The sequence below is a fragment of the Coturnix japonica genome, unplaced genomic scaffold (assembly GCF_054131305.1).
Source record: "Coturnix japonica strain WE unplaced genomic scaffold, WE-NBRP24 Scf063, whole genome shotgun sequence".
Lineage (NCBI taxonomy): Eukaryota > Metazoa > Chordata > Aves > Galliformes > Phasianidae > Coturnix > Coturnix japonica.
This window is the reverse complement of record NW_028188966.1, coordinates 675,894-703,680: the sequence shown is the minus strand read 5'-3', so window position 1 is coordinate 703,680 and position 27,787 is coordinate 675,894. Positions and strand designations below refer to the sequence as shown.

At 60.5% G+C, this 27,787-nt stretch overlaps 3 protein-coding genes, 1 long non-coding RNA gene and 1 pseudogene across 6 annotated transcripts; 3 read left to right on the top strand and 2 right to left on the bottom strand.

Annotated features, from left to right (window-relative positions):
• Positions 1 to 393: 393 nt before the first annotated feature.
• LOC146751707 (uncharacterized) lies at positions 394 to 1,638 on the bottom strand. Of its 2 annotated transcripts, none has more exons than XR_014941265.1 (3): positions 1,519 to 1,638; positions 1,193 to 1,273; positions 394 to 532 (listed from the first exon to the last, which is right to left on the bottom strand). It is a non-coding gene; the product is annotated as an uncharacterized LOC146751707 (long non-coding RNA). The 2 variants fall into 2 exon arrangements; XR_014941264.1 differs by having other exon boundaries at positions 400 to 535.
• Positions 1,639 to 1,734: 96 nt separating this feature from the next.
• LOC146751706 (uncharacterized) lies at positions 1,735 to 5,677 on the top strand (annotated as a pseudogene). The gene is made up of 2 exons (XR_014941263.1): positions 1,735 to 1,869; positions 3,679 to 5,677. The product of XR_014941263.1 is annotated as an uncharacterized LOC146751706 (transcript).
• Positions 5,678 to 7,785: 2,108 nt separating this feature from the next.
• On the bottom strand, positions 7,786 to 11,074 carry ZNF865 (zinc finger protein 865). The gene has a single exon (XM_085533844.1). It carries the CDS (start codon positions 11,046 to 11,048, stop codon positions 7,818 to 7,820), a length of 3,231 nt encoding a protein of 1,076 aa, XP_085389970.1. The 5' UTR covers positions 11,049 to 11,074; the 3' UTR covers positions 7,786 to 7,817.
• Positions 11,075 to 12,175: 1,101 nt separating this feature from the next.
• On the top strand, positions 12,176 to 16,219 carry DBP (D-box binding PAR bZIP transcription factor). The gene is made up of 4 exons (XM_085533847.1): positions 12,176 to 12,344; positions 13,313 to 13,458; positions 14,073 to 14,281; positions 15,172 to 16,219. Exons 2-4 carry the CDS (start codon positions 13,317 to 13,319, stop codon positions 15,385 to 15,387), a joined length of 567 nt encoding a protein of 188 aa, XP_085389973.1. The 5' UTR covers positions 12,176 to 12,344; positions 13,313 to 13,316; the 3' UTR covers positions 15,388 to 16,219.
• Positions 16,220 to 16,846: 627 nt separating this feature from the next.
• RPL18 (ribosomal protein L18) lies at positions 16,847 to 22,917 on the top strand. The gene is made up of 7 exons (XM_085533845.1): positions 16,847 to 16,888; positions 17,089 to 17,175; positions 17,283 to 17,390; positions 20,584 to 20,682; positions 21,641 to 21,764; positions 22,246 to 22,315; positions 22,750 to 22,917. Exons 1-7 carry the CDS (start codon positions 16,886 to 16,888, stop codon positions 22,823 to 22,825), a joined length of 567 nt encoding a protein of 188 aa, XP_085389971.1. The 5' UTR covers positions 16,847 to 16,885; the 3' UTR covers positions 22,826 to 22,917.
• The last annotated feature ends 4,870 nt before the right edge of the window (positions 22,918 to 27,787 follow it).

The following is a 27,787-nucleotide window of genomic DNA, read 5'->3' as shown; positions in this document are numbered from 1 at the left end:
GGAGGCTGCAGCTTTGGGCTCCCCCCACCCCACACCTGAGACCCTGTTGCCCCCCACCTCAGGACCCCCCCCCCCCCCCAAAGCTCAGGCCCCCCCCCCCAAAGCTCAGGGACCCCCCCCCCAAAGCTCAGGACCCCCCCCAAAGCTCAGGGACCCCCCCCCCAAAGCTCAAGACCCCCCCCCAAAGCTCAGGACCCCCCCCCTAAAGCTCAGGCCCCCCCCCCAAAGCTCAGGGACCCCCCCCCCAAAGCTCAGGACCCCCCCCAAAGCTCAGGGGACCCCCCCCCAAAGCTCAGGATCCCCCCCCCAAAGCTCAGGGACTCCCCCCCCAAAGCTCAGGGACCCCCCCCCAAAGCTCAGGGACCCCCCCCCCAAAGCTCAGGACCCCCCCCCCAAAGCTCAGGGACCCCACCCCCCCCCTCACCTTCGAAGTTGCTCTGGGGGGGGCTGAGGCTGTAGTAGAGGGGGGGCTCGATGGTGGGGGGCTCCTCGAAGGGCACAGAGACCTCGAATGGCTCCTCGTCCTTCTTCACTGCTTTAAGGGGGGGGGGGTCACAGCCACCTCCAGAACAACCCAAAACTCCATGTGACAGCCCCCCCCCCCCCCAAATACCCACCACAACCCCCCCAGGGCACCTTCACCCCCCCCCCCCCATCAATGGGACCCCTCTATTCCCAATGACCCCCCCCACATCCCCAGTGACCCCCTCATTAACCCCCCACAATCATTAGGGACCCCCCCCCCCCCACAGCAACGAGATATCAGCCATCAATGGGCAGCCCCCCCCTCAATGAGCCCCTTATCAATGGGACCAGTCCCATCTGCGGGACCCCCCTATTAACGGGACCCCCCTATTAATGGGACCCCCCTATTAATGGGACCCCCATCAACGGGATCTCCATTCATTAAATGGGGCCTGTTTTATCAATGGGAACCCCCCATTAACGGGACCCCCCTGAATTCAATGGGGCCCTTTTTATCAATGGGCCCCCCCAATCAATGGGCTCCGTTATCAATACCATCCATTTCCCATCACTGAGACCCCCCTTATCAACGCCCCCCCCGCCCCCCCATCATTGGGGCTCCCTTATCACCGGGATCCCTCCCATCAGCCCCCCCCATCAATGCGGACCCCCCCCCCCTCCATCAATGGGGACCCCCCCCATCAATGGGACCCCCCCCCATTTGTACCGACTCGCCGGCGACCACCTCTCTCAGCCATGGCGGACCCCCCCCCGGCCCCCCGCTGCCTCCGGGCGCCTCAGCGGGACGCTGCAAACCAATAAAGGGAGGGGGGGGGGGTCACCGAGATGCCCCCCCCCAATAACCGACCCCCCCAATAAACGACCCCCCCCCAATAACCGACCCCCCCCAATAACCGACCCCCCCCATACAGGGTAAATCAGGGCACTCCATTAACGCCCCCCCCCCCAAGTGGGTCTCCCCCCCACTCCGCCCCCCCCCCATCCCATCCCCCCCCCCCCCCCCCGGGGGTCTCCCGGTGTCTCCGTTCTCACCCCGCTCCTCCTCCGCCCCGCGGCCGCCGCCCGGGAGGGTCCGACTTTTTTCGCCCCTTTTCGGGGGCAGCGATTGAACGACGCTCCCTACGACCCCCCCCCCCCCATCCCCGACACCCCCCCCCACCCCCCCCCATCCTTAAAGGGACCGTCGCTCAATTCCGGGTGGAAAATAAACCCGGAACGGAGGCTGTGGGGGTCGCGTTGCCGCACGGACAACAATCCCTGCGACCCCCCGCACCCCCCCCCCCACCCCCCCAACACCGGCCGAGGGGCGACGACGGCCGCCGACCCCCCCCCGCCCCATGGGGCCGCCCCCGCCCCCCCCCGTTGAGCCATGAAGGTGCAGAGGTGGGAGATGGGGCCGGGGGGGGGGGGATGGGGGGGACACACCGTGAGACCCCCCCGGGACCGACCCCGGGACCCTCAGCTCCGCCCCACGGCGTTAATGGGGGGGGGGGAGGGCCCCGAATCTGCCCCCACCCCATAGAGAACAATGGGGTGAGGGACCCCCGAACGCGGCCCCCCGGCACTAATGGGGGGGGGTCTCCAAATTGCCCCCTGAGAGACCCCCCCCATCGCGATAAGAGCCGCCCCCCCCCGCGGCAGTCAGAGACCCCCAGAGCCCCCATCGGTAACGGGAGGACCCCCATTATTAACCCCCATAGGAGCCCTTACCAAGCAGCCCCCCCATAAGACCCCTTCCCCCTCCCATTATTACCCCCATAGAACCACTCCCCAACTCCGCCCCCCCATAAGACCCCCTTCATCCCCCAATTATTACCCCCCATAAGCCCACTCCCAAACCCACTCCCCCATAGGACCCCTTCCCCAGCAGCCCCCGCATAAGACCCCCTTCACCCCCCCACTATTAACCCCCATAGGCCCACTCCCCAACTCTGCCCCCCCATAAGACCCCTTCCCCCTCCCCATTATTACCCCCATAGGCCCACTCCCCAACTCTGCCCCCCCATAAGACCCCTTCATCCCCCATTAATTACCCCCCATAAGCCCACCCCCAACCCCACCCCCCCATAGGACCCTTACCAAGCAGCCCCCCCATAAGACCCCTTCTCCCTCCCATTATTACCCCCATAGGCCCCCTTCCCAACACCACCCCCCCCCATAAGACCCCCTTCATCCCCCCATTAATTAACCCCCATAGGCCCACTCCCCAACTCCGCCCCCCCCATAAGACCCCTTCCCCCCCCACTATTAATCCCCATAGGCCCACTCCCCAACCCCACCCCCCCATAGAACCCCTTCCCCAGCAGCCCCCGCATAAGACCCCCTTCACCCCCCCACTATTAACCCCCATAGGCCCACTCCCCAACTCTGCCCCCCCATAAGACCCCTTCCCCCCCCACTATTAATCCCCATAGGCCCACTCCCCAACCCCACCCCCCCATAGAACCCCTTCCCCAGCAGCCCCCGCATAAGACCCCCCTTCACCCCCCCACTATTAACCCCCATAGGCCCACTCCCCAACTCTGCCCCCCCATAAGACCCCTTCCCCCCCCACTATTAATCCCCATAGGCCCACTCCCCAACCCCACCCCCCCATAGGACCCCTTCCCCAGCAGCCCCCCCACAAGACCCCTTCCCCCTCCCCATTATTACCCCCCATAGGCCCACTCCCCAACTCTGCCCCCCCATAAGACCCCCTTCATCCCCCATTAATTACCCCCCATAAGCCCACTCCCCAACACTTCCCCCCCATAGGACCCCTTCCCCAGCAGCCCCCCCATAAGACCCCTTCCCCCCCATTATTACCCCCCATAGGCCCCCTCCCCAACACCACCCCCCCCCATAAGACCCCTTCATCCCCCCATTAATTAACCCCCATAGGCCCACTCTCCAACGTTGCCCCCCCATAAGACCCCTTCCCCCCTCCCCATTATTAACCCCCATAGGCCCACTCCCCATCCCCACCCCCGATAGGACCCCTTCCCCAGCAGCCCCCCCATAAGACCCCTTCCCCCTCCCCATTATTAACCCCCATAGGCCCCCTCCCCAAGGCTGCCCCCCTTAAGACCCCTTCCCCCCCACTATTAACCCCCATAGGACCCCTTCCCCCACACCCCTCCCTTATAGAGAAGCCCTATAGGGGGGTCCCCCTTCTCCCCCCCCATTATTACCCTTTCCTCTCCTTCTCCCCAGCACCACCGAAACCCTGGACCCTCCCCGGGACCCTCCATCCACTTCAAGCCCCCCCTCATCAATCGATGGGGGCCGACCCCCCCCCTCCCCCTCCAGCACCGTGGAGCCCCCCTCCTCTATTGGGGGGGGGGGGGCGGCAGGGGGGGGTCGTTACCTCCTCATCGACAGCCAAGGGCTGCCCTACACTGTGCTGGTGGCCGAGCCCGTGGATGAAGGAGGAGGAGAAAGAGGAGGAATTGGGGGGGGGTCCCGGGGGTCGTGTCCCCCCGTCGCGCCTTTTGCTGCCCCGTGTGCGGCCGCTGCTTCGAGTACCTGTCGTACCTGCAGCGTCACAGCATCACCCACTCGGAGCACAAACCCCACGTGTGTCTGCGCTGCGGCAAAGCCTTTAAGCGCAGCTCCCACCTGCAGCGCCATAAACTCACCCACGCGGGATTGAAGCCCCACGGCTGCTCCTTGTGCCCACGGAGATTCCGCGACTCCGGGGAGCTCAACCACCATCAGCGGGTTCACACCGGGGAGAGGCCGTTCCAATGTCCACAGTGTCACATGAGGTTCGGGGAGAGGAACACGATGCAGAGACACGCCAGGAGGAAGCACGCGGGGAGGGGGGGGGCGCCGTGATGGGGGGGGATATGGGGGATGGGGATGGGGGGGTGAGGGGGTGAAATGGGGGGTGGGATGGATCTAAAGTGTGGGTGTGATGGACCTGAAATAGGGGACATAATGGCCCCGAAATGTGGGGTGTGATGGAGCTGAAATGTGGGGTGTGATGGACCTAAAATATGGGACATAATGGCCTAAAATGTGGGACATGGTGGAGCTGAAATTTGGGATATAATGGTCTAAAATGTGGGGTGTGATGGACCTAAGATGGGAGAGATAATGGCCCTGAAATTTGGGGCATGATGGACCTAAAATAGGGGACATAATGGCGCTGAAATGTGGGATATAACAGCCTTGAAACTTGGGACATAATGGCCTGAAATGTGGGGTGTGATGGAGCTGAAATGGGGGGTATGATGGACCTAAAGTGTGGGGTGTGATGGACCTGAAATATGGGACATAATGGTGCTGAAATTTGGGATATAATGGCCTAAAATGTGGAGTGTGATGGACCTAAAATGTGGGACATAATGGCCCTGAAATGTGGGACATGGTGGAGCTGAAATGGGGGATGTGAAGGACCTAAAATGTGGGAGATAATGGCCCTGAAATTTGGGATATAATGGTCTAAAAATGTGGGGTGTGATGGACCTAAATTGGGGGATATAATGGCCTAAAATGTGGGACGTGGTGGAGCTGAAATGGGGGGTGTGATGGACCTAAAGTGTGGGGTGTGATGGACCTGAAATAGGGGAGATAATGGACCTAAAATAGGGGACATAATGGCCTAAAATGTGGGACATAATGGCCTCAAATGTGGGACATGATGGACCTAAAATGGGGGATATAACAGCCCTGAAATTTGGGATATAATGGTCTAAAATGTGGGACATCACGGCCTAAAACCTGGGAGGTGGTGGACCTAAAGTGTGGGGTGTGATGGACCTAAAATGTGGGATATAATGGTCCTGAAATTTGGGATATAATGCCCTAAAATGTGGGGTGTGATGGACCTAAAATGTGGGATATAATAGCCTTGAAATTAGGGATATAATGGCCCTAAAATGTGGGCTGTGGGACGTGGTGGCCCTAAGCTGAGTGTGGGATGTCGTGGCCCCAGATTTGGGGTCACAGTGGCCCCACAGTTTGGGATGGCGGCCCCACAAGTGTGGGCTGGTGGTGCTGGGGTCTCTCCTGCCTCCCCCCATGGATCTGTGGGTTCTATGGGTTTAATGGGTTCTATGGGTTTAATGGGTTCTATGGGCTCTGTGGGTTCTATGGGTTCTATCGGTTCTATGGGCTCTGTGGTTCTATGGGTTCTATGGGTTCTATGGGCTCTCCCTGGTTGTTTTGTAAGTCACGCCATAAAGCTCCTGTGGTGTTTTTCCTTGTCCCGCTGTGTCACATTGGGGTGTTTATGGGGTTGGGGGGTGGGGGGGGGGTGTGGGGCCCCAGAGCTGATGGCAGCACCAGGCAGCCCCCAACCAACAGTGGGACCCACAGCGACCGACCCATCCGTAACCAAACTGACCCATCCATCACCAACCCATCAACCAACCCATTAACTAACCAACCAACCCATTAACCAACCCATCCATCACCAACCCATCACTAAACCAACCCGTCAAACCAACCCATCCATCAGCAAACCGACCCATGAACTCACCAACCCATTGGCCAACCCATCAACCAACCAACCCATTAACCAAACAACCCATTAACCAACCCATCCACCAACCAACCAACCCATTAACCAACCCATCCATCATCAAACCAACCCATCCACCAACCAACCCATTAACCAACCCATCATCAAACCAACCCATCAACCAACCAACCAGCCCATCAACCAACCCATCCACCAACCAACCAACCCATTAACCAACCCATCATCAAACCAACCCATCAACCAACCAACCCATTAACCAACCCATCCATTAACCAACCAACCCATTAACCAACCAACCAACCCATTAACCAACCCATCCATCAACCAACCAACCCATCCACCAACCAACCCCCAATTAACCAACCCATCATCAAACCAACCAACCAACCAACCCATTAACCAACCCATCCATCACCAAACCAACCCATCAACCAACCAACCCATTAACCAACCCGTCCGCCAACCAACCAACCCATTAACCAACCAACCAACCCCCAATTAACCAACCCATTAACCAACCAACCCATTAACCAACCCGTCCGCCAACCAACCAACCCATTAACCAACCCATTAACCGACCCCCCCCGTTAACCAACTCATTGATCTCTGGCATTCCTGCTTTAATATCTGTACATTTTTGGGGGGGGGGCACAGCCACCCCCCACGTTGGGGGTCTCTGCCGTATACACAGAACTGGGGTCTCATTTATTTACAGTGGATCCATGGGGGGTGTGGGAACAATATGGGGGGGGGTCCCCATTTGTAGGGGGGGGTTGAGGAGTCGTGTCCCACCGTGATGGGCTGAGCTGCAGCCCCCACCACCTCCGTGCCCCCCTCCCCACCCGTGTCCCTCCCAGCCTTCCCTGTGCCCCCCCCACCCCTCTGTGCCCCCCCAGCCCTCCTTGTGCCCCCTCCCCATCTCCTTGTGCCCCCTCATCTCCTCCTTTCCCCCTCCCCACCCCTCAGTGCCCCCTCCCCACCCTCCCTGTGCCCCCCAACCCTCCTTCTGCCCCCTCAGCTCCTCCCTTCCCCCTCCCCATCCCTCTGTGCCCCCCTCACCTCTCTGTGCCCCCTCCTCATCTCTGTGCCCCCCCCCAGCCCTCCTTGTGCCCCCTCATCTCCTCCTTTCCCCCTCCCCACCCCTCTGTGCCCCCCTCACCTCTTTGTGCCCCCTCAGCCTTCCCTGTGCCCCCTTCTCATCTCTGTGCCCCCCCAGCTCCTCCATTCCCCCTCCCCATCCCTCTGTACCCCCTCAAACCCCCCCGAGCCCCCTCCCCACCCTCCTCATCCCTCCTCCTGCCCCTCACCTCCCCCTTTCCCCCTCCCCATCCCTCTGTGCCCCCCTTCACCCCTGTATCCCCCCAGCCCTCCCTGTGCCCCCTCCTCATCTCTGTGCCCCCCCAGCTCCTCCATTCCCCCTCCCCATCCATCTGTGCCCCCTTAGCCCCCCCCATGCCCCCTCCCCACCCTCCCTGTGCCCCCCTCATCCTCCTCCTGCCCCTCATCTCCCCTTTCCCCCCCCTTGTGCCCCCTCCCCACCCCCTCTGTGCCCCCCTCACCTCTCTGTGCCCCCTTCTCATTTCTGTGCCCCCCCCCAGCCCTCCTTGTGCGCCCTTCCCACCTCCATGTGCCCCTCCCCAGCCCCCCAGCCCTCCTCCTGCCCCTCATCTCCCCCTTTCCCCCTCCCCATCCCTCTGTGCCCCCTTTCACCCCTGTATCCCCCCAGCCCTCCCTGTGCCCCCTCCTCATCTCTGTGCCCCCTTAGCCCCCCCCATGCCCCCTCCCCACCCTCCCTGTGCCCCCCTCATCCTCTTCCTGCCCCTCATCTCCCCTTTTCCCCCCCCCCTTGTGCCCCCTCCCCGTCTCATCCGTCCTTGTTCCCGTTGGCCGCGTCTCTCTCCGCCTTGTGTCGGTTCCGGTGTTTTTTCAGCCCGTACGTGTTCCGAAACCCCTCCCCGCAGGTTCCGCACTTGAAGGGTCTCCCCCCCTGATGCGCCTGCAGGTGTTTGCTGAAATACTTGGGGTCCTTGAACAGCTTCATGCAGGTGTCGCAGCGCAGCTCGCGCCGCGCGTCGTGCGACCGCTGGTGCCGCAGGATGGACGACAGGTAGAAGAAGCTCTTGGGGCAGCGCTCGCAGCGATAAACCTTCTCCCCCATATGGACCCTGCGATGCTCCAACAGGTTGGACCGATAGCGGAACGTCTTCCCGCAGGTCTGACACCGCTGCGGCCGCGCCGCGCTGTGCAACCTCTGATGCTCGGCCAGGCTGGACGACTGCGCGAATCTCTTTGCACACAATGCACACTTGTAGGCCCGCTCCCCGGTGTGCACCACCTTGTGCTGCCGCAGGTACCACGAGCGCAGGAACCCGCGGCCGCAGACGCCGCAGCGGAAGGGTCGTTCCTCCGTATGGCAGCGCTGGTGCCGCATCAGCAGCGCCGCAGCCCAGAACCGCTTCCCGCATACAGGGCAGCCAAAGTGTCTCTTCTGCATGTGGCTGCGGCGATGCAATAGGAGATCATAGGCTCCATTGAAGCTCTGCCCGCACACGGCGCAGCCCGGCGTGCGTCGCACCAGGTGCACGTACTTGTGGGTCACCAGCGCCAGGAAGCGTTTGAAGCTCTGCCCGCAGGTTCCGCACGTGAATCGTTCCCCGCTCGGAACCAGCGGCGGCTCCTCGGCTCCGTCGGGCGCTTCGGGCGCAGCTCGATGCCCCAGTTGGTGCCACATCAAGTTCTCAATGAACCCAAACGTTTTCCCACACGCTTCGCACCCAAACGGCTTCTCAACCACATGCGCCTCCTTGTGCCCTATGGCGTGGAATAGATCCGGGAAGCGCAGCCCGCACTCAGCGCACCCAAAGCCGGCTCCATCGGCCGCCCCCACCCCGCAGGGCAATGGGAGCCGATGGATCTGCTTGTGCCGGGTCAGGCTTTGTGGGTACCCAAAGGCCTTCCCGCACAGCTCGCACTTGTAGGGCCGCTCGCGGGTGTGCACCACGTGGTGCTTGCTCAGGTGGAACGACTCGCGGAAGCGCTTCCCGCACACGGCGCATTGATGCGGCTTCTCCCCCGTGTGGATCCGCTCGTGTCTCTTCAACGTCTCCCGACGTCCGAAGGCCCGGCCGCATATTGTGCATCCGAAGCTCCTTCCCGGTGCCGGTAAAACCAAACCTTCTGTTTTCCCATCTGAACATGGCAGCCCGCTCGACCTCCCGCCGTGAGCCTGGCGGTGCCGTAGGAGGCTTTGCGGCGCGGCGTAGGCCTTCCCGCACACATCACATTGATAGTCGTGGCGTTGGCCGCCGTGCGCGGCCTGATGGCGCAGCAGATAGGCCGGATCCCGGAACTCCTTGCCACAGATGGAACACGGCAGCCGTAACGTGGGCCCCGTGTGGGTCTTGCTGTGCCGGGTCAGGCTCTCGCGCCGGTTGAAGCTCTTGGAGCAGACGGAGCAGCTGAACGGCTTCTCGCCCGTGTGGATGATCTGGTGCTGGTGGAGGTGACTCGGCTTCTTGAACACCTTCCAGCACAGCGGGCAGCTGAACGGACCGTCAGAGGACGCGGCGCCGGATGGAGGAGCCGCCGACGCACCCGGAGCCAACGTGAGGCCACCGGGAGCAAGGAGAACACCGGCGGGTGCTGGGATACTGAGAGCTGAAGGGGCAGAACCGGGAGCTGGGAGGACACCGGGCACCATCAGAGCCGTGTTGGGGGGCAGCGCGAGGCCGGCGGGCAGCGCCGTCACCCCGATGGGCGTCGGGTTGGCCCCACTGACGGCCACGTTGAGCCCATTGGGTGCCACGTTGAGCCCACTGGGCGTTGGGTTGACTCCACTGGGTGCCACGTTGACTCCATTGGGTGCTGGGTTGACTCCATTGGGTGCCACGTTGACCCCGTTGGGTGCTGGGTTGACTCCATTGGGTGCCACGTTGACGCTGGATGCGCTGCTGACCCTGCTGGGTGCTGCATTGATCACATCAGGTGTTGCATTGACCCCATTGGGTGCTGCTGCGTTGGCTGTGTTGGCCCCATTGGGCGTTGAGTTGACCACGTTGGCCCCATTGGGTGCCATATTGGCCCCATTGGGTGTTGAGTTGACCACGTTGGCCCCACCGGGCACTGGGTTGACCCCACTGGCCCCATTGGGTGCCATATTGGCCCCATTGGGTGTTGAGTTGACCCCACTGGCGGCCATACTGACCCTATTGGGCGTTGAGTTGACCACGTTGGCCCCATTGGGCGCCACACTGACCCCGTTAGGCACCGAGTTGACCACATTGACCCCATTGGGCACCGGCAACACACCGGCCACCACCAAGCTGACCCCATTGGGCGCCGCCATGGCTGCCCCCACAGCGCTCACCCCACCGGGCCCCACCAACACCCCGTTGTTGCCCCCTCCCTCATTGTCCTTATGGCAGCGCCGGTGTCGGATGAGGCTGGACACGTGGTTGTAGGCCCGGCCGCAGGTCCCGCACTCGTAGGGCCGCTCCCCGCTGTGCACCAACATGTGCTGCACCAGGTGGGACGACTGCTTGAAGGCCTTGGGGCAGAGCCCGCACGGGAAGCGTCGCTCCATCAGATACTTCAGGCGGCGGAAATACGGCTTCTCCTCTTTGCCCCCCAACTCGGGGGGCGCCGCGGGGGCCGGGGAGGCTCCGGGTGCAGCCGCCCCCCCTCGTTTGAAGCCCCCAAATAGATGCTGGTGGCTGGACAGATCCACGATGCCCCATTGGGGGGAGCTGAAGGTCCCGGTGGTGTCAAAGAGGGGCTGTGGGGGGGGGGGGGGCACGGTGGGGTATTGGGGGGTCCCGGTGGGTGCAGCCCCCCCCCCGGCCGTCGTCACCTCGTTCTTTTTGGGGATGTTTTCAGCCTTAAAGTCCTTTGGTTTGGCCGGGGGGGGGCGGTCGAATTGGGGAGGGGGGGGGTATTCGAAGGGGGGCTGCGGGCAGGGCAGGGGGGGCAGCGCCTTGGGGGGGCCCTCGGCTCCATAGGGCTCCATGGGGTCGAAGCGCTGATGGTTCAGGAACTCGAGGAAGTCGAAGGGGTAACTCTGGAAGTGGACGCTGTCGTCGCTGACGTTGGATTCCATCTCCAATGGGGGGGGGGGTAAAAAAGGGGGGGGGTGGGGGGAAAGAAATGGTGGGGGGGGGTCCCTAAGAGGGGGGGTAAAGGGTTATTTGGGGGGATATTGATGGGGGGCACAGGGTTGTTTGGGGGGATATTGGAAGGGGGTGGGGGGGATAATGGGGGTAATGGGGGAATGTGGGTGAATGGAGTTAATGGGGGGTGAGGGGGTTTGTGGGGGGCAGAGGGGGAATGGGGGGATATGGGATGAATGGGGGGATATGGGGTGAATGGGGGGATGTGGGGCAATGGGGGATATGGGGTGAATGGGGGGTTATGGGGCAATGGAAGGATATGGGGTGAATGGGGGGATATGGGGCAATGGGGGGCAGGAAGGCAATGGGGGTATATGGGGTAAATGGGAGATATGGGGTGAATGGGGGGATATGGGGAAATGGGGGACAGGAAGGCAATGGGGGATATGGGATGAATGGGGGGTTATGGGGTAAATGGGGGATATGGGATGAATGGGGGGATATGGGGCAATGGGGGGGTTATGGGGCAATGGGGGACAGGAAGGCAATGGGGGTTATGGGATGAATGGGGGTATATGGGATGAATGGGGGTATATGGGGTGAATGGGGGATATGGGGTGAATGTGGGGATGGGATCCGGGGGTGTCTGGGGGCTGCAGCCCCTTTTTGGGGGGGTCCCATCACTCACCTGTCCCGATGCTGCTTTATTTGGGGGGGGTCCCGTTTAAAGGGGCTCCCGGGTTAATGGGGGGGTCCCGGGGGGGGGGGGGGGGCTCCGCGGACCCCACTCGCTCCGGCCCTTCTCCGCGGCTCCGCCCCCACCGGAACCGGAAGCGGAACCCCCCCCCCCCCTCCCCACCGCGTCAAGATGGCGGCGGCCGCGACAAGATGGCTGCGCTGCCCACAGCCAAAATGGCGGCCGAGGGCAGAGGGCGCCACCCTGCCCGAGTCCAACATGGCGCCCGCGCCCTCCCCCACGCCGTCTGCGCGCGTGCGGCGCCACGTGAGCCCATTGGCTGAAAGTGGGTCAGGCCCCGCCCCCTTCCCTCCTCCCCATTGGCTGAAAGTGGGTCAGAACGCCCCGCCCCCTCCCGGCCCCCATGGCCGCTCCGCGTGACCGCCGGCCCCGCCCCCGCGCCTTCCTATTGGCTGAGGGGAGACCGAGGGGGCGTGGCCAGAGGAGGGGCGTTGCCTCACGCGGGGAGTGGGCGGGGCTTAGGGAGACCACGCCCACAGTGGGCGGAGCCTGGGGAGGGCACGGCGGGGGCTGCAGCGGGAGAGAGCGGGTAAAGGGGGCAAAGGGGGGGGGATATGGGGGGATATAGGGGGTAATGGGGGATATGGGGGTTATGGGGGTAATGGGGGATATGGGGGGGATATGGAGGGTATGGGGGGATATGGGGGGTATAGGGGATATGGGGGGTATAGGGGATATGGGGGGTATGGGGGATATGGGGGGATATAGGGGGTAATGGGGGATATAGGGGTTATGGGGGGTAATGGGGGATATGGGGGGTATGGGGGGATATGCGGGGTATGGGGTGTAATGGGGGGTATGGGGGATATGGGGTATATGGGGGGATATGGGGGTTTGTGGGGGGTATGGGGGATATGGGGGGATATGGGGGGGTGGCAGCCGTGGGGTCATGGGGGGGGGACGGGAATAGGGGGATGATGGGGGTCCGGGAATGGGGTATGGCAATGGGGGCAAAGGGGGGGGGGATATGGGGGGTTGGGGGCTCCATTGGGGTGATGGCGGATATGGGGGGATGGACCCTTGGTGTCATGGGGGGGGGGACGGGAATAGGGGGATGATGGGGGTCTGGCAATGGGGTGACATGGGGGCACCGAGACCTGGGGGGGGCACCGGGAACGGGGGGGTCGGGAACGGCTTATGGGGGGGGGGGGTGGGCACGGGAATGAGGGGTCGGAGGGGAGGGGTTGATTGGGGGGGGTCGGTAATTGGGGTTTGTTTGGGGGGGGGGTGTCTGTGAATGAGGAGCCGGGATCCCCCACTCTTGTCCGTGTTCCCCCCCCCCCCCTCGGGGTCACGCGAGGTGAATCCTCACGTGTGCGTGGGGTGGGGGGGGAGCGGCCACGTGAGCCCGGCCCCGCCCCCTCCTCCCACCCGGGCTCCTCCCCCCTCCTCCCTTTGCACGTGCGAACGCCGCCTATTCCCGCGCGCGCGCCCCGCGCACGTGGGTTTGTCCCGCGCCCGCGCCTCGCGCACGTGGTGACGGCGCGCCCCCTTCAGGCCCATGGAAGATTCCGCGCCCCGCGTGACCCCGCTGCTGCCGTGGGAGCGGCCCGGGATCCCCGCGGGGGGGGAGCTGGAATACGTGGATCTGGATGAATTCCTGCGGGAGCACGGGCTGCCCCCCAGCCCCGAGAGGGCGCCCGGTGCGTGACCGGCCTCGTCACGTGACTATCGCGATAGGACACCCCCCCCCCCCCCACACAGTCACGATATGGCCCCTCCCGTTGGGCTTCAATGCGGCTCTTTGATAGGAGCCGTGATAGGATGAACCCCCCCCCCCCCAGTATCACAATCAGACCCCGCTCTATCATTGCACGACCCCCCCCACTTCCATAGGGCCCCCCCCACTGCAATAGAATCACCCCCGTTTTGGCGACCCCCCCCCCACTTTTATGGGACCCCCCCACTGCGATATCAACACCCTCATTGAGACCCATCCCATATCTCGTTCTGTGGGATGCCCCCCCCATATGGCGATAAGACCCCCCCCCGTTGCGATACCATTCAGTTCTATGTCAGTAGGACCCCCCCCCCATCACAGGGGGGACAACGACCCCCCTTGACCCCCCCATTCCCACAGAGACCCCATTGAGTCCCCCTGAATCGCCGCAGCCCCCCCCCAAATACACTCAGGACCCCATTGCCACCCCCGCCCCATTTCACGCTCCCACAGCGGCACCGACCCCCACTATCACGACAGACCCCCCCCCCCCTCTGCCCCCATTTAAACCTTCCCACCCCCCTTTTCCTTTCGCAGCCCCCGCCCCCCCCCGCGCCCCGCCCAGCCCGGTGGGGGGGGAGGGGCTCCTGGAGGCCGAGGAGGCTCTTCCCGGGGGGGGGCCCCCCTTGGATCCCCCCTTGGACCCCCCCCTGGACCCCCGGCGCCTGCGGTTCTCCCAGGAGGAGCTGCGCCCCCACCCCATCGCCCGCAAAGCCAGGAAGGTTCACGTCCCTGAGGAGCAGAAGGTGGGGGGGGGTCCTGGGGTTGGGGGTAACAGGGGTCATTTGGGGGCTATGGGGGGTCATAGGGCTGGGGGGGGTGGGAATGACATGGGGGGGGGGCTGGGAGGTTCGTTGGTTGGGGAGGGGGCAACGGGGGGGGGGGGGGGTCCTGGGGGGGCACGGGGGGGTCTTGGGTTTAAAGGGGGGGGGTCAGAGGTTCCTGGGGTTGGGGGGTGGGAGAAGGGCGGGGGGGGGTTGGGGTGAACATGGGGGGGGGGTACTGGTTTGGGGGGGGTCCATTGGTTGGGGAGGGGGCAACGGGGGTGGCGGTCCTGGGGCTATGAGGGGTCCTGGGGGGGTCCTGGGGTTAAAGGGGGGGGTCAGAGGTTCCTGGGGGTGGGAAAATGAGTGGGGGGGGGTTGGGGGGGGTCCTTGGGTTGGGGGTCCTGGGGGGGCCACGGGGGGGTGCTGGGGTTTAAAAGGGGGGGAGGGAGGGGTCAGAGGTTCCTGGGGTTGGGGGGCAGGAGACTGGGGTGGATGAACATTGGGGGGGGGGGTCCTTGGGTTGAGGGGTCCTGGGGGGGGGGGGGGTCAAGGGTGGGCTCGTAGGGCTGGGTGGGGGGGCGAGGGGGGGTGGGATCCCAATGTGTGGGGTGAAAGGGAATGGTTGGGGGGCTGGGAATGGTTGGGGGGCTGGGAATGGTTGGGGGGCTGGGAATGGTTGGGGGGCTGGGAATGGTTGGGGGGCTGGGGGGGGTCCTGAGTGCAGCCCCTCACATCTGGGGGGTCCCATCTCTATAAGACCCCCCGGGTATCTCGGGTGGGGGGGGGGGGGGTCTCGGGTGTCCGTGTGTGGGGGGGGGGGTGTCCCCATTTGGGGGGTGGTCCCTACTGCTGCCCCCCCCCATGATCAGGACGAGAAATACTGGAGCCGCCGTTCCCGTAACAACGCGGCCGCGCGTCGCTCCCGTGAGATGCGGCGGCTGAAGGAGAATCAAATCTCGGCCCGGGCCGCGTTCCTGGAGCGGGAGAACGCGGCGCTCAGACACGAGGTGGCGGCGGCGCGCCGGGACCTGCAGCGCTTCCGGTCGCTGTTGGCGCGATACGAGGCGCGCCATGGCGCGCTTTGAGCGCCCCCTTCCGCGCCAAAACACCCCTTTTTCCCGCCACCACAGCGCCACCTTTCGCGCCACCGCGGAGCCGTGTTGGGGGGGGGGGGGGGGGGTCACGTGGAATTGGGGGGGGGTCGCTCCCATTCATTGCGTTCTGCCCCACATCGGTGGGTCCCCCCTGTTCATTCACAGCCCCCCCCCCTTTGTGGGTCCCATTGGGGTTCTGACCCCCCCCCATTTTGGAGACCCCCCCTCCCCATTATGGAGACCCCGCCCCCCATTTTGAAGACCCCCCCTCCCCATTTTGGCGACCCCCTCCCCATTTTACTGACACCCCCCCCCCCCCACTCGAGGCTTCCTGGTTGTTTTGGGGTCTCTCCTATTGGGTTGCCCCCCCCCCCAAACCTCCCCCGCTTTATTTGCCCCCCCCCATATTTTGGGGTCCCCCCCCCCGGTCTGTACATATTTATTCCCCGGCCCCAGGTCGGATCAAAGCACAATATTGGGGGGGGGTCTCCTATCTCCCTCCCCCCCCCCCCCGTCTCCTCCCAGTGACCCACCCCCAATTCAGGCCAGTAGGGGTCACAGGGGGGGGGCGCCCCCCCCCAGCTTTGGGGCAGGATCAGCACGTGATCCCCCCCCCCAGATTATAAACCCCCCCCCAAAACCCCCCTTATCTCTGTCTGCACTTTGACCACTTTAAGCCCCCTCACCCCCCCCACCAGGAGGGGATTTTGGGGGGGGGGGGGGGGGGTCGTGTCCCCCCCTGCTGCCCCCCTCCCCCCCATTTGTTGGGGGTTTGGGGGTGGGGGGGGGCGGTTTTGTACAGAATAAACCCTTAAATCTGCAACAGGAGGAGCCTGATATTGGGGGGGGGGGGGATCCGAATGGGGGGGGGGGGGATATGAACCGCACCGGGGGTCCCGACCCATAGAGACCTATGGGTACCCCCCATATAGACCTATAGATACCCCGCCGGGGGTCCTGATCCTATATAAACCTATGGACACCCCATTGGGGGTCCCTAAACCCCATATTGACCTATGGATGCCCCCTATAGAGACCTATAGATACCCCACCGGGGGTCCTGATCCCATATAGACTATGGACACCGCATTGGGGGTCCTGATCCCATATAGACCTATGGATACCCCCCATATAGAGCTATGGACACCCCATTGGGGGTCCCCACCCCCATATAAACCTATGGATACCCCACCGGGGGTCCCGACCCGGCCCAATGGGAGAGCGCTCAGCCAATAGGCGCCCAGTCCCGAGTGTGCTCGGCCAATAGGCGCCCAGCCCCGAGTGCGCTCAGCCAATAGGCGCTCAGCCCCGAGTACGCTCAGCCAATAGGCGCTCAGCTCCGACTCTATGCTCCCCGCCTCTTTCTCGCCCCGAGTCCTCCAGCAGCACAGAGCGGCCCGATTACCTCAGAGCGGAAGTTCCGGTCCGGAAGCGGAAGTCCCATCACTTTCCTTTTCCGGTTTCTCCTTTAGGCCGCATCGCAGCCGCCATGGTGAGTCCGGGCCCGGTCCGGTTCAATCCGCCGCCATCCGCCGCCGGGATGGGACCGGGGGGGTCGGGCCGGCTCCGTGTGGGGATGGATGGAGCCGGTCATCCACGTTTAGGCCTCGGTTCGGGGGTTCGGTGATTGTGGGCCCGGTTCGGTGGTTCCGGTCCCGGTTCCGGTCCCGACGGTGCCGTTCTGTCCCTCAGGGTGTCGATATCCGCCATAACCGGGACCGCAAAGTCCGTCGCCGGGAGCCCAAGAGCCAGGACATCTACCTCAGGCTGCTGGTCAAGGTTAGGCCGCACCGGGACGGGGGTGTTTCCGGTCGGGTCGGGGGTATTTCCGGTCGGGTCGGGGGTGTTTCCGGTTCCGGTGGTCCCGGTCTGACCCCCCGTTACAGCTGTACCGGTTCCTGGCCCGTCGGACCAACTCGGCCTTCAATAAAGTCGTGTTGAAGCGGCTCTTCATGAGCAGAACAAACCGGCCGCCGATGGCGCTCAGCAGGATGGTAAATGGGGGGGGGTAAATGGGGAGGGGGCTTAATGTGGGGGGGGGCTTAGTATGGGGTCTTAATATGGGGGGGGGTCTCACTATGGGGGGCTTAATATGGGGGGCTTATTGTGGGGTCTTATATGGGGGGGTCTTATAATGGGGTCTTAATATGGGGGGGGTCGTACAATAGGGGTCTTATTATGGGGGGGTCTTATAATGGGGTCATTATTATGAGGGTCTTATAGTGGGGGGCTTACTATGGGGGTCTTATAACAGGGGCTTATAACGGGGGTCTTATTATGGGGTCTTAATATGGGGGTCCTATAACAGGGGGGGTCTTATTATGGGGGCTTATAATGGGGGGGGTCTCACTATGGGGGTCGTACAATGGGGGTCTTATAATGGGGTCTTAATATGGGGGGGGGGAGGGGTCTCACTATGGGGGGCTTATTGTGGGGTCTTATATGGGGGGGTCTTATAATGGGGTCTTATAATGGGGGGGGTCGTACAATAGGGGTCTTATTATGGGGGGGGTCTTATAATGGGGCCATTATTATGAGGGTCTTATAGTGGGGGGCTTAATAGGGGGGACTTATTGTGGGGTCTTATACGGGGGGGTCTTATAATGGGGTCTTAATATGGGGGGGGTCTTATTATGGGGGTCTTGGTCTTACTATGGGGGGGTCTCAGTATGGGGGGGCTTAATATGGGGGCCTTATAATGGGGGGGTCTTATGGGGTCTTATAGTGGGGTCTTAATATGGGGGGGGTCTCACTATGGGGGGCTTATAACGGGCTATAACAGTGGTCTTATAATGGGGTCTTAATATGGGGGGGGGTCTTAATATGGGGGGGGGTCTTAATATGGGGGGCTTATAACGGGGGGGGGTCTTATTAAGGGGGCTTTAATATGGGGGGGGTCTCACTATGGGGGACTTATTATGGGGGGCTTATAATGGGGCTTTAATATGGGGAGGGTCTTACTATGGGGGTCTTGGTGTTACTATGGGGGGGCTTAATATGGGGGCCTTATAATGGGGGGGTCTTATTATGGGGTCTTATAATGGGGTCTTAATATGGGGGGGTCACACTATGGGGGGCTTATAACGGGCTATAACAGGGGTCTTATAATGGGGTCTTATTATGGGGTCTTATAATGGGGGGGTCTCACTATGGGGGTCTTATAATGGGGGCTTAATATGGGGGGGGTCTCACTATGGGGGTCTTATAACGGGGGTCTTATGGGGGCTATAACAGGGGTCTTATAATGGGGGTCTTATAATGGGGTCTTAATATGGGGGGGGTCTCGCTATGGGGATCGTACAATGGGGGTCTTAATATGGGGGGGGGTCTTATAATGGGGGTCTTGGTCTTATTATGGGGGGGTCTTCTAACAGGGGCTATAACGGGGGGGGGGGCTATAACAGGGGGCTTAATATGGGGGGGGTATTACTATGGGGGTCTTAATATGGAGCAGGGGGCTTATTATGGGGTCTTAATATGGGGGTCTTATAATGGGGTCTTAATATGGGGGGGGTCTCACTATGGGGGTCTTATAGTGGGGGACTTATGGGGTATTACTATGGGGGTCTTAATATGGGGCAGGGGGCTTATAATGGGGGGCTTATTCTGGGGTCTTAATATGGGGGGGGGTCTCGCCATGGGGTGCCTTATAATGGGGGTCCTACTATGGGGGTCTTATAACAGGGGCTATAACGGGGGTCTTATAATGGGGGCTTAATATGGGGGGGGTCTCACTATGGGGGTCTTATAACAGGGGCTATAACGGGGGTCTTATAATGGGGTCTTAATATGGGGGGGGTCTTATAATGGGGGTCTTACTATGGGGGTCTTGGTCTCACTATGGGGGTCTTATAGTGGGGGGTTTACTATGGGGGTCTTATAATGGGGTCTTAATATGGGGGGGTCTCACTATGGGGGGCGTATTATGGGGTCTTAATATGGGGGTCTTATAACAGGGGGGTCTTATTATGGGGGCTTATAATGGGGGGGTCGTACAATAGGGGTCTTATAATGGGGGCTTAATATGGGGGGGGTCTTAATATGTGGGTCTTATAACGGGGGGGTCTTATTATGGGGGCTTAATATGGGGGGGTCTCACTATGGGGGTCGTACAATGGGGGTCTTATAATGGGGGCTCACTATGGGGGGCTTAATAGGGGGGGCTTATAATGGGGGGGTCTTATATGGGGGGGGTCTTATAATGGGGTCTTAATATGGGGGGGGTCTTACTATGGGGGTCTTGGTCTTACTATGGGGGGGTCTCAGTATGGGGGGGCTTAATATGGGGGGGGTCTTAATATGGGGGTCTTATTATGAGGGCTTATAATGGGGGGGGTCTCACTATGGGGGTCTTACTATGGGGGGCTTATAACGGGGGGGTCTTATATGGGGGGGGTCTTATAATGGGGCAGGGGCCTTATAATGGGGTCTTAATATGGGGGGGTCTCACTATGGGGGTCTTTATATGGGGCAGGGGGCGTATTATGGGGGCTTAATGGGGGGGGTCTTACTATGGGGGGGTCTTAATATGGGGGGGGCCTTATTAAGGGGGTTTTAATATGGGGGGGGGTCTTACTATGGGGGGGCTTAATATGGGGGCCTTATAATGGGGGTCTTATAACAGGGGGGGTCTTATTATGGGGTCTTAATATGGGGATCTTATAATGGGAGCTTAATATGGGGGGGGTCTTATGGGGTCTTAATATGGGGGTCCTATAACAGGGGGGTCTTATTGCGGGGGCTTATAATGGGGGGGGTCTCACTATGGGGGTCGTACAATGGGGGTCTTATAATGGGGGCTTAATATGGGGGGGGGTCTCACTATGGGGGTCTTAATATGGGGGCTTATAACAGGGGTCTTATAATGGGGTCGTAATATGGGGGGTCTTATAATGGGGGGTCTTAATATGGGGGTCTTATAACAGGGGCTATAACGGGGGGGGCTATAACAGGGGTCTTAATATGGGGGGGGTATTACTATGGGGGTCTTAATATGGGGCTGGGGGCTTATAATGGGGGTCTTAATATGGGGGGGTCTTATAATGGGGGCTTAATATGGGGGGGGGTCTCACTATGGGTGGCTTATTAGGGGGTCTTAATATGGGGGGGGGTCGGGGTGGGTCGCTGCCCCCCCCCCAATTTGGGGAGGGGTCTCCATTGTTCCCCCCCCCCCAATTAAATGCCAAGATCCGGAAGATGAAGCTGCCGGAGAGGGAGAACAAAACAGCCGTGGTGGTGGGAACCGTCACCGACGATGTGAGGATACAGGACGTGCCCAAATTAAAGGTAATTAACTTAATTAATGCTAATTAATGGGGGGGTAATTAATGAGGGGGGGTCGGGGGTTGTGATGAGAGGGGTGTGAATGGGGAGGGGGGGGTGGCTTTAAAAGGGGTGATGGCCCTTTAAGGGTGGTGATGGCCCTTTAAGGGGGTGATGGCCCTTTAAAAGGGTGATGGCCCTTTAAGAGGGGGGTGATGGCCCTTTAAGAGGGGTGATGGCCCTTTAAGAGGGGTGATGGCCCTTTAAGAGGATGATGGCCCTTTAAGAGGGGTGATGGCCCTTTAAGAGGATGATGGCCCTTTAAGAGGGGTGATGGCCCTTTAAGAGGGGGGTGATGGCCCTTTAAGGGGGGTGATGGCCCTTTAAGGGGGGTGATGGCCCTTTAAGAGGGGTGATGGCCCTTTAAGAGGGGGGTGATGGCCCTTTAAGGGGGGTGATGGCCCTTTAAAAGGGTGATGGCCCTTTAAAAGGGTGATGGCCCTTTAAGGGGGGTGATGGCCCTTTAAGAGGGGGGTGATGACCCTTTAAGGGGGTGATGGCCCTTTAAGAAGGGGTTTAATTTGGGGGGGGTCTTTGGGGGGGTTCCTTGGGATGGGGGGGGGGGGGTCAGGGTTTGTGATGGGGGGGTGAATGGGGTTTGGGGGGGGGGGGTCTTTGGGGGCTGGGGGGCGGTATCTCTTTAAGGGGGGGTATCACTTTAATGGGGGGTCTGGGTTGTTTGGGGGGGTCGTTTAAATGGGGGGGGGTCTTAAGATGGGGGGTGGTCCTTAAGATGGGGGGGGTCGAGGTAGTGAGGTCTAAGGGGGGGGCAATGAATGGGGTTTGGGTGGGGGGGGCACTGTCTCTTTAAGAGCTGGTCCCTGTAATTTGGGGGGTGGGTTTATATTAGGGGGGGGGTTGTTATATTGGGGGGGGGTTTGTTATATTGGGTTGGGGTCCCATTTCTCGCCCCCCCCCCCAGGTCTGTGCTCTCCGTGTGACCAAAAACGCCCGGAGCCGCATCCTCCGTGCGGGCGGCTCCATCCTGACCTTCGATCAATTGGCCATGGCCGCCCCCAAGGGGAAGGGAACCGTGCTGCTGTCCGGTATGGGGGGATAGGGGGCGATATAGGGGGAGATATGGGGGGTATGGGGGGGATATATGGGGATATTGGGGGGGATATGGGGGTTATGGGGTGATATGGGGCAGTATGGGGGGGGATATGGGGGGTATGGGGCAGTATGGGGGGATATATGGGGATATGGGGGGGATATAGGGGATATATGGGGGGTATGGGGGGGATATAGGGGGGATATGGGGGTTATGGAGGGATATAGGGAGATATGGGGGGGATATGGGGTTATATGGGGGATATATGGGGGGATATAGGGGCGATATGGGGTTATATGGGGGCGATATGGGGGGATATAGGGGCGATATGGGGAGATATGGGGGATATATGGTGTTATATGGGGGAGATATGGGGTTATATGGGGGGGATATGGGGTGATATGGGGGTGTTTGGGGTGTGGGGGGGCAGGGGTTGATGCTGGTTGTCTGCCCCCCCCCCCCCATATTTTCTATAGGGCCGAGGAAGGCACGTGAGGTTTATCGGCACTTTGGGAAGGCGCCCGGGACGCCCCACAGCCACACCAAGTAAGGGGGGGGGCTATGGGGCTGCTATGGGGCTGGGGGGGGGGGGCTATGGGGCTGCTGTGGGGCTGGGGAGGGCAGCTATGGGGCTGGGAGGATGCTATGGGGCTGCTGTGGGGCTGGGGATGCTATGGGACCAAATGAGGGGCGAAATGGGGCTGGGGGGCCAATAGAAGCTGCTATGGGGCCAAAGAGGGGGCTGCTGTGGGGCTGGGGGGGGCAATAGGAGCTGCTATAGGGCTGGGGGGGGGGCTGCTATGGGGATTGGGTGAGCTATGGGGCCAAAGGGGGGGTGGTTAAATGGGGCTGGGGGGGTTTTATTGGGGGTCCTGATGGGGGCTGAGGTTGCAGTGCTGGCTGTTATGGGGGGTTATTTATTGGGGGGGTTTTATGGGGAGGGGTCTCACACTGACCCCTTTGTCCCCCCCCAATTCCAGGCCCTACGTTCGCTCCAAGGGCCGCAAGTTCGAGCGAGCCCGGGGTCGCCGCGCCAGCCGGGGGTACAAGAACTGAGACCCCCCCCAATTAATTCATGGACCCCCCAATTCATGGACACCCCCTCAATTCTAACAATGATCCCAATAAACGATGTGACCCCACACAAACGGCTCCGTCTGTCCATTAACCCCACTGACCCCATAGACCACCCCATAGTGGGACCACCCCATAGACCACCCCATAGCGGGACCCCCACATTGACCCCACCCCATAGTGGGACCCCCCCATAGACCACCCCATAGCGGGACCCCCACATTGACCCCACCCCATAGTGGGGACCCCCCCCCATTGAACTCAGTGAGGAGCTGGGGGGTTTTAATGGGGTTTTATTCACCCCCCCATTAATTCCTATGGGGTTTCATCCCCCCATTCATCTCTATGGGGTTTAATCCCCCCCATTCATCTCTATGGGGTTTAATCCCCCCCATTCATCTCTATGGGGTTTTACCCCCATTCATCTCTATGGGGTTTTACTCCCCATAACCTTATGGGGTTTTACTCCCCCCCCATTCATCTCTATGGGGTTTTACCCCCATTCATCTCTATGGGGTTTTACCCCCCATAACCGGTCCGGGCGCTGTTGCACAATGGGGCGGGTGGGGCGGCTGGGGGGGGCGGGGCCGCCCCGGGGGGGGTCGCTATGGGGCGGGGAGGGGCTGGATGTGGGGCGGGTTGTGGGGCGGGTTGTGGTTGTGGGGTGGGAGGGGTCGGGGGGGGAGAAAGGGGGGAACCTGCGGCTGAACTGAACGGGCTGAGAGGGACCGCGGCTGAGAGGTGAGGGGGGGGACCCCATAGAGACCCATAGATACCCCACAGAGACCCATAAATACCCCATAGAGACCCCATAGAAACCCATAAATACCCCATAGAGACCCATAGAGACCCATAAATACCCCATAGAGACCCATAGAGACCCATAAATACCCCATAGAGACCCATAGAGACCCATAAATACCCCATAGAGACCCATAGAGACCCATAAATACCCCATAGAGACCCATAGAGACCCATAAATACCCCATAGAGACCCCATAGAGACCCATAGAGACCCCATAGAGACCCATAGAGCCCCATAGAAACCCACAGAGACCCCATAGATACCCTATAGAGCCCCACAGAGCTCCAAAGATACCCCATAGAGACCCATAGATACCCCATAGAAACCCATAAAGACCCACAGATACCCCATAGAGCCCCATAGAAAACCTGTAGGGTTCGTAGGTGCCCCATAGAGCCCTGTAGGGACCTTACAGAGCCCCATAGAGCCCCATGGAGCAGCACAGACACCCCACAGAGCCCCATAGAGAACCATAGAGCCCTACAGAGCCCCATAGCAACCCATAGACACCCCATAGATACACACACAGCCCCATAGATCCCCACGGACACCCCACAGAGCTCCATAGCAACTCAGTATTCCCCATGGATGCCCCATAGAACCCCATAGCAACCCACAGATCCCCACGGACCCCTCATAGAGCCCCACAGATCCCCACGGACCCTCCCCCCCCACAGGTCCCCATTCACCCCCCTACTCACCCCATAGCAACGCTGTGCCCCCCTGGGACCCCCCATCTCCTCCCCTGGCGGCGCTATGGGGCGGTGCCCACGGGGTGCGGCTGCTGTGGGGCCGCGTGTGGGGCGGTGCCGCGTGGGAACCCCCCCACCCTCAGCCCCCGCATCGGCCCCACAGCTGCCCCCCCACAGATCCCCCATAGCCCCCCATAACCCCCCCATTACCACCCATACACCCTCATTAACCCCCAAAATCTCCCCATCTCCCCCATCACCCCCCATCACCTCCCATATCCCCCCATTACCCCCATATACACACCCAAATACCCCCCATTACCCCCTATTACCCCCCAGTTATCCCCATTACCCCCCATACATCCCATTACCCCCCAAACATCCCCCATAACCCCCATATTCCCCCTCATACACCCCCATATCCCCCCATACACCCCTATATCCCCCCCATATCCCCCCATTACCCACCATATCCCCCCATACATCCCTTATTACCCCCCCACACACCCCCATAAACCCCCAATATCCCCCCATATCCCCCATTACCCCCCATACACCCCCATAACCCCCCCATATTTCCTCATATCCCCACCTTGCCTCTCATATACACCCCCATTACACCCCATATTCCCCCCATATCCCCCCCATAAACCCCCATACACCCTCATACCCCCCCATATCCCCCATACACCCCTATTACCCCCCATATCCCCCCATATCTCCCCCATATCCCCCCATATTTCCCCATTACCCCCCATATCTCCCCCATTACCCCCCACACACCCCCATATCCCCCCATACCCCCATTACCCCCCATATCCCCCCCATACACCCCCATAAACCCCCATATTTCCCCATAAACCCCCATTAACTCCCATATACACCCCCATATCCCCCCATACATCCCTTATTACCCCCCATACATCCACTATTACCCCTCATACACTCCTATATCCCCCCATATCCCCCCATTACCCCCCATATCCCCCCTTTACCCCCATACATCCCTTATTACCCCCTATACATTCCCCCATATCCCCCCATTACCCCCCATATCTCCCCCATTACCCTGCATACACCCCTATATCCCCCCATATCCCCCCCATTACCCCCTATACACCCCCATACACCCCCATACCCCCCATATCTCCCCCATATCCCCCCATTACCCCTCATTACTCCCCATTACCCCCATACATCCCCCATTACCCCCCATTACCCCCATATCTCCCCCATACACCCCCATATCCCCGCATACACCCCTATTACCCCCCATAACCCCATACACCCCCATTACCCCCCATACACCCCTATTACCCCCATACATCCCCTATTACCCCCATATCCCCCCATATCTCCCCCATAAACCCCCATACACCCCCATTACCCCCATTACCCCCCATACACCCCCATTACCCCCCATATCTCCCCCATTACCCCCCATATCCCCCTATTACCACCATATCCCCCCATTACCCCCCATACCCCCCCATTACCCCCCATACATCCCCCCATACCCCCCATTATCCCTCAGCTCCCAATGGCAGCCTGTTACTTCCATCACGCTGGGATCCCGTTCCCTTCCCTCCTTTACTCCCCCCGAGCTCTGGACGCCGCCCGCGAATTCAACGTGGAGGACGACGACGTTTTTAACGTCACCTACCAGAAATCGGGTTACGGGACCAGAAATACCCCCAAAATACACCAAAATAACCCCAAAATACCCCTAAAATACCCCCAAAATACCCACAAAATACACCAAAATACACCAAAATACACCAAAATACCCCCAAAATACCCCCCAAATACCCCAAAATACCCCAAAATACCCCAAAATACCCCCCAAAATACCCTCAAAATACACCAAAATACCCCCAAACACCCCAAAATACCCTCAAAATGCCCCCAAATAACCCTCAAAATACCCCAAAATACCCCCAAAAATACCCCCAAAATACACCGAAAACCCCCAAAATACACCAAAATACACCAAAATACACAAAATACCCAAAATACACCCAAAATACCCCATAATACACCCAAAATACCCCAAAATACCCCTCAAATACCCCCAAATGCCCCCCATTGCCCCCTATTACCCCCTTATATCCCCTCATTACCCCCTTATTGTCCCCATTACCCCCCCATTGCCCCCTATTACCCCCCTTATATCCCCCCATTACCCCCCACTGCCCCATTATAGCCCCCCATTACCCCCCATTGCCCCCTATTACCCCCATTACCCCCTATTACCCCCTTATATCCCCCCCATTACCCCCCACTGCCCCCTTATAGCCCCCCCATTGAGCCCCCATTACCCCCCATTGAGCCCTTATAGCCCCCCATTGAGCCCCCATTACCCCCCATTGAGCCCTCATTGTCCCCTATTACCCCCCATTACCCCCTATTACCCCCTTATATCCCCCCTATTACCCCCCATTGCCCCCCATTGAGCCTCCATTACCCCCATTACCCCCCATTACCCCCCCATTGCCCCCTATTACCCCTTTATATCCCCCCATTACCCCCCATTACCCCCTTATATCCCCCCATTACCCCCCACTGCCCCCTTATAGCCCCCCATTGAGCCCCCATTACCCCCCATTGAGCCCTCATTGCCCCCTATTACCCCCATTACCCCCTATTACCCCCTTATATCCCCCCCACTGCCCCCTTATAGCCCCCCATTGAGCCCCCATTACCCCCCATTGAGCCCTCATTGCCCCCTATTACCCCCCATTACCCCCATTGCCCCCTATTACCTCCCATTACCCCTATTACCCCCTTATATCCCCCCATTAACCCCATTGCCCCCTTATATCCCCCCTATTACCCCCCATTGCCCCCCATTGAGCCTCCATTACCCCCATTAACCCCCATTACCCCCCATTGCCCCCTATTACCCCTTATATCCCCCCCATTGCCCCCCATTACCCCCTATTACCCCTTATATCCCCCCCATTACCCCCCACTGCCCCTTATAGCCCCCCATTGAGCCCCCATTACCCCCATTGAGCCCTCATTGCCCCCTATTACCCCCCATTACCCCCTATTACCCCCTTATATCCCCCCATTAACCCCATTGCCCCCTTATATCCCCCCCATTACACCCCATTGCCCCCCATTGAGCCTCCATTACCCCATTAACCCCCATTACCCCCCATTACCCCCTATTACCCCCTTATATCCCCCCCATTACCCCCCACTGCCCCCTTATAGCCCCCCATTGAGCCCCCATTACCCCCCATTGAGCCCTCATTGCCCCCTATTACCCCCCATTACCCCCATTGCCCCCTATTACCCCCCATTACCCCCTATTACCCCCTTATATCCCCCATTACCCCCATTGCCCCCTTATATCCCCCTATTACACCCCATTGCCCCCCATTGAGCCTCCATTACCCCCATTAACCCCCATTACCCCCCCATTGCCCCCTATTACCCCTT

Bases quoted from the DNA above. Each gene is read 5' to 3' on its own strand.
- DBP (XM_085533847.1), top strand. From the start codon at position 13,317: ATGGAAGATTCCGCGCCCCGCGTGACCCCGCTGCTGCCGTGGGAGCGG. The intron at 13,459-14,072 runs GTGCGTGACCGG...TTCCTTTCGCAG, and splicing joins CAGCCCCGAGAGGGCGCCCG to CCCCCGCCCCCCCCCGCGCC. The intron at 14,282-15,171 runs GTGGGGGGGGGT...CCCCATGATCAG, and splicing joins ACGTCCCTGAGGAGCAGAAG to GACGAGAAATACTGGAGCCG.
- ZNF865 (XM_085533844.1), bottom strand. From the start codon at position 11,048: ATGGAATCCAACGTCAGCGACGACAGCGTCCACTTCCAGAGTTACCCC.
- RPL18 (XM_085533845.1), top strand. The intron at 17,176-17,282 runs GTTAGGCCGCAC...CCCCCGTTACAG, and splicing joins ACCTCAGGCTGCTGGTCAAG to CTGTACCGGTTCCTGGCCCG. The intron at 20,683-21,640 runs GTAATTAACTTA...CCCCCCCCCCAG, and splicing joins AGGACGTGCCCAAATTAAAG to GTCTGTGCTCTCCGTGTGAC.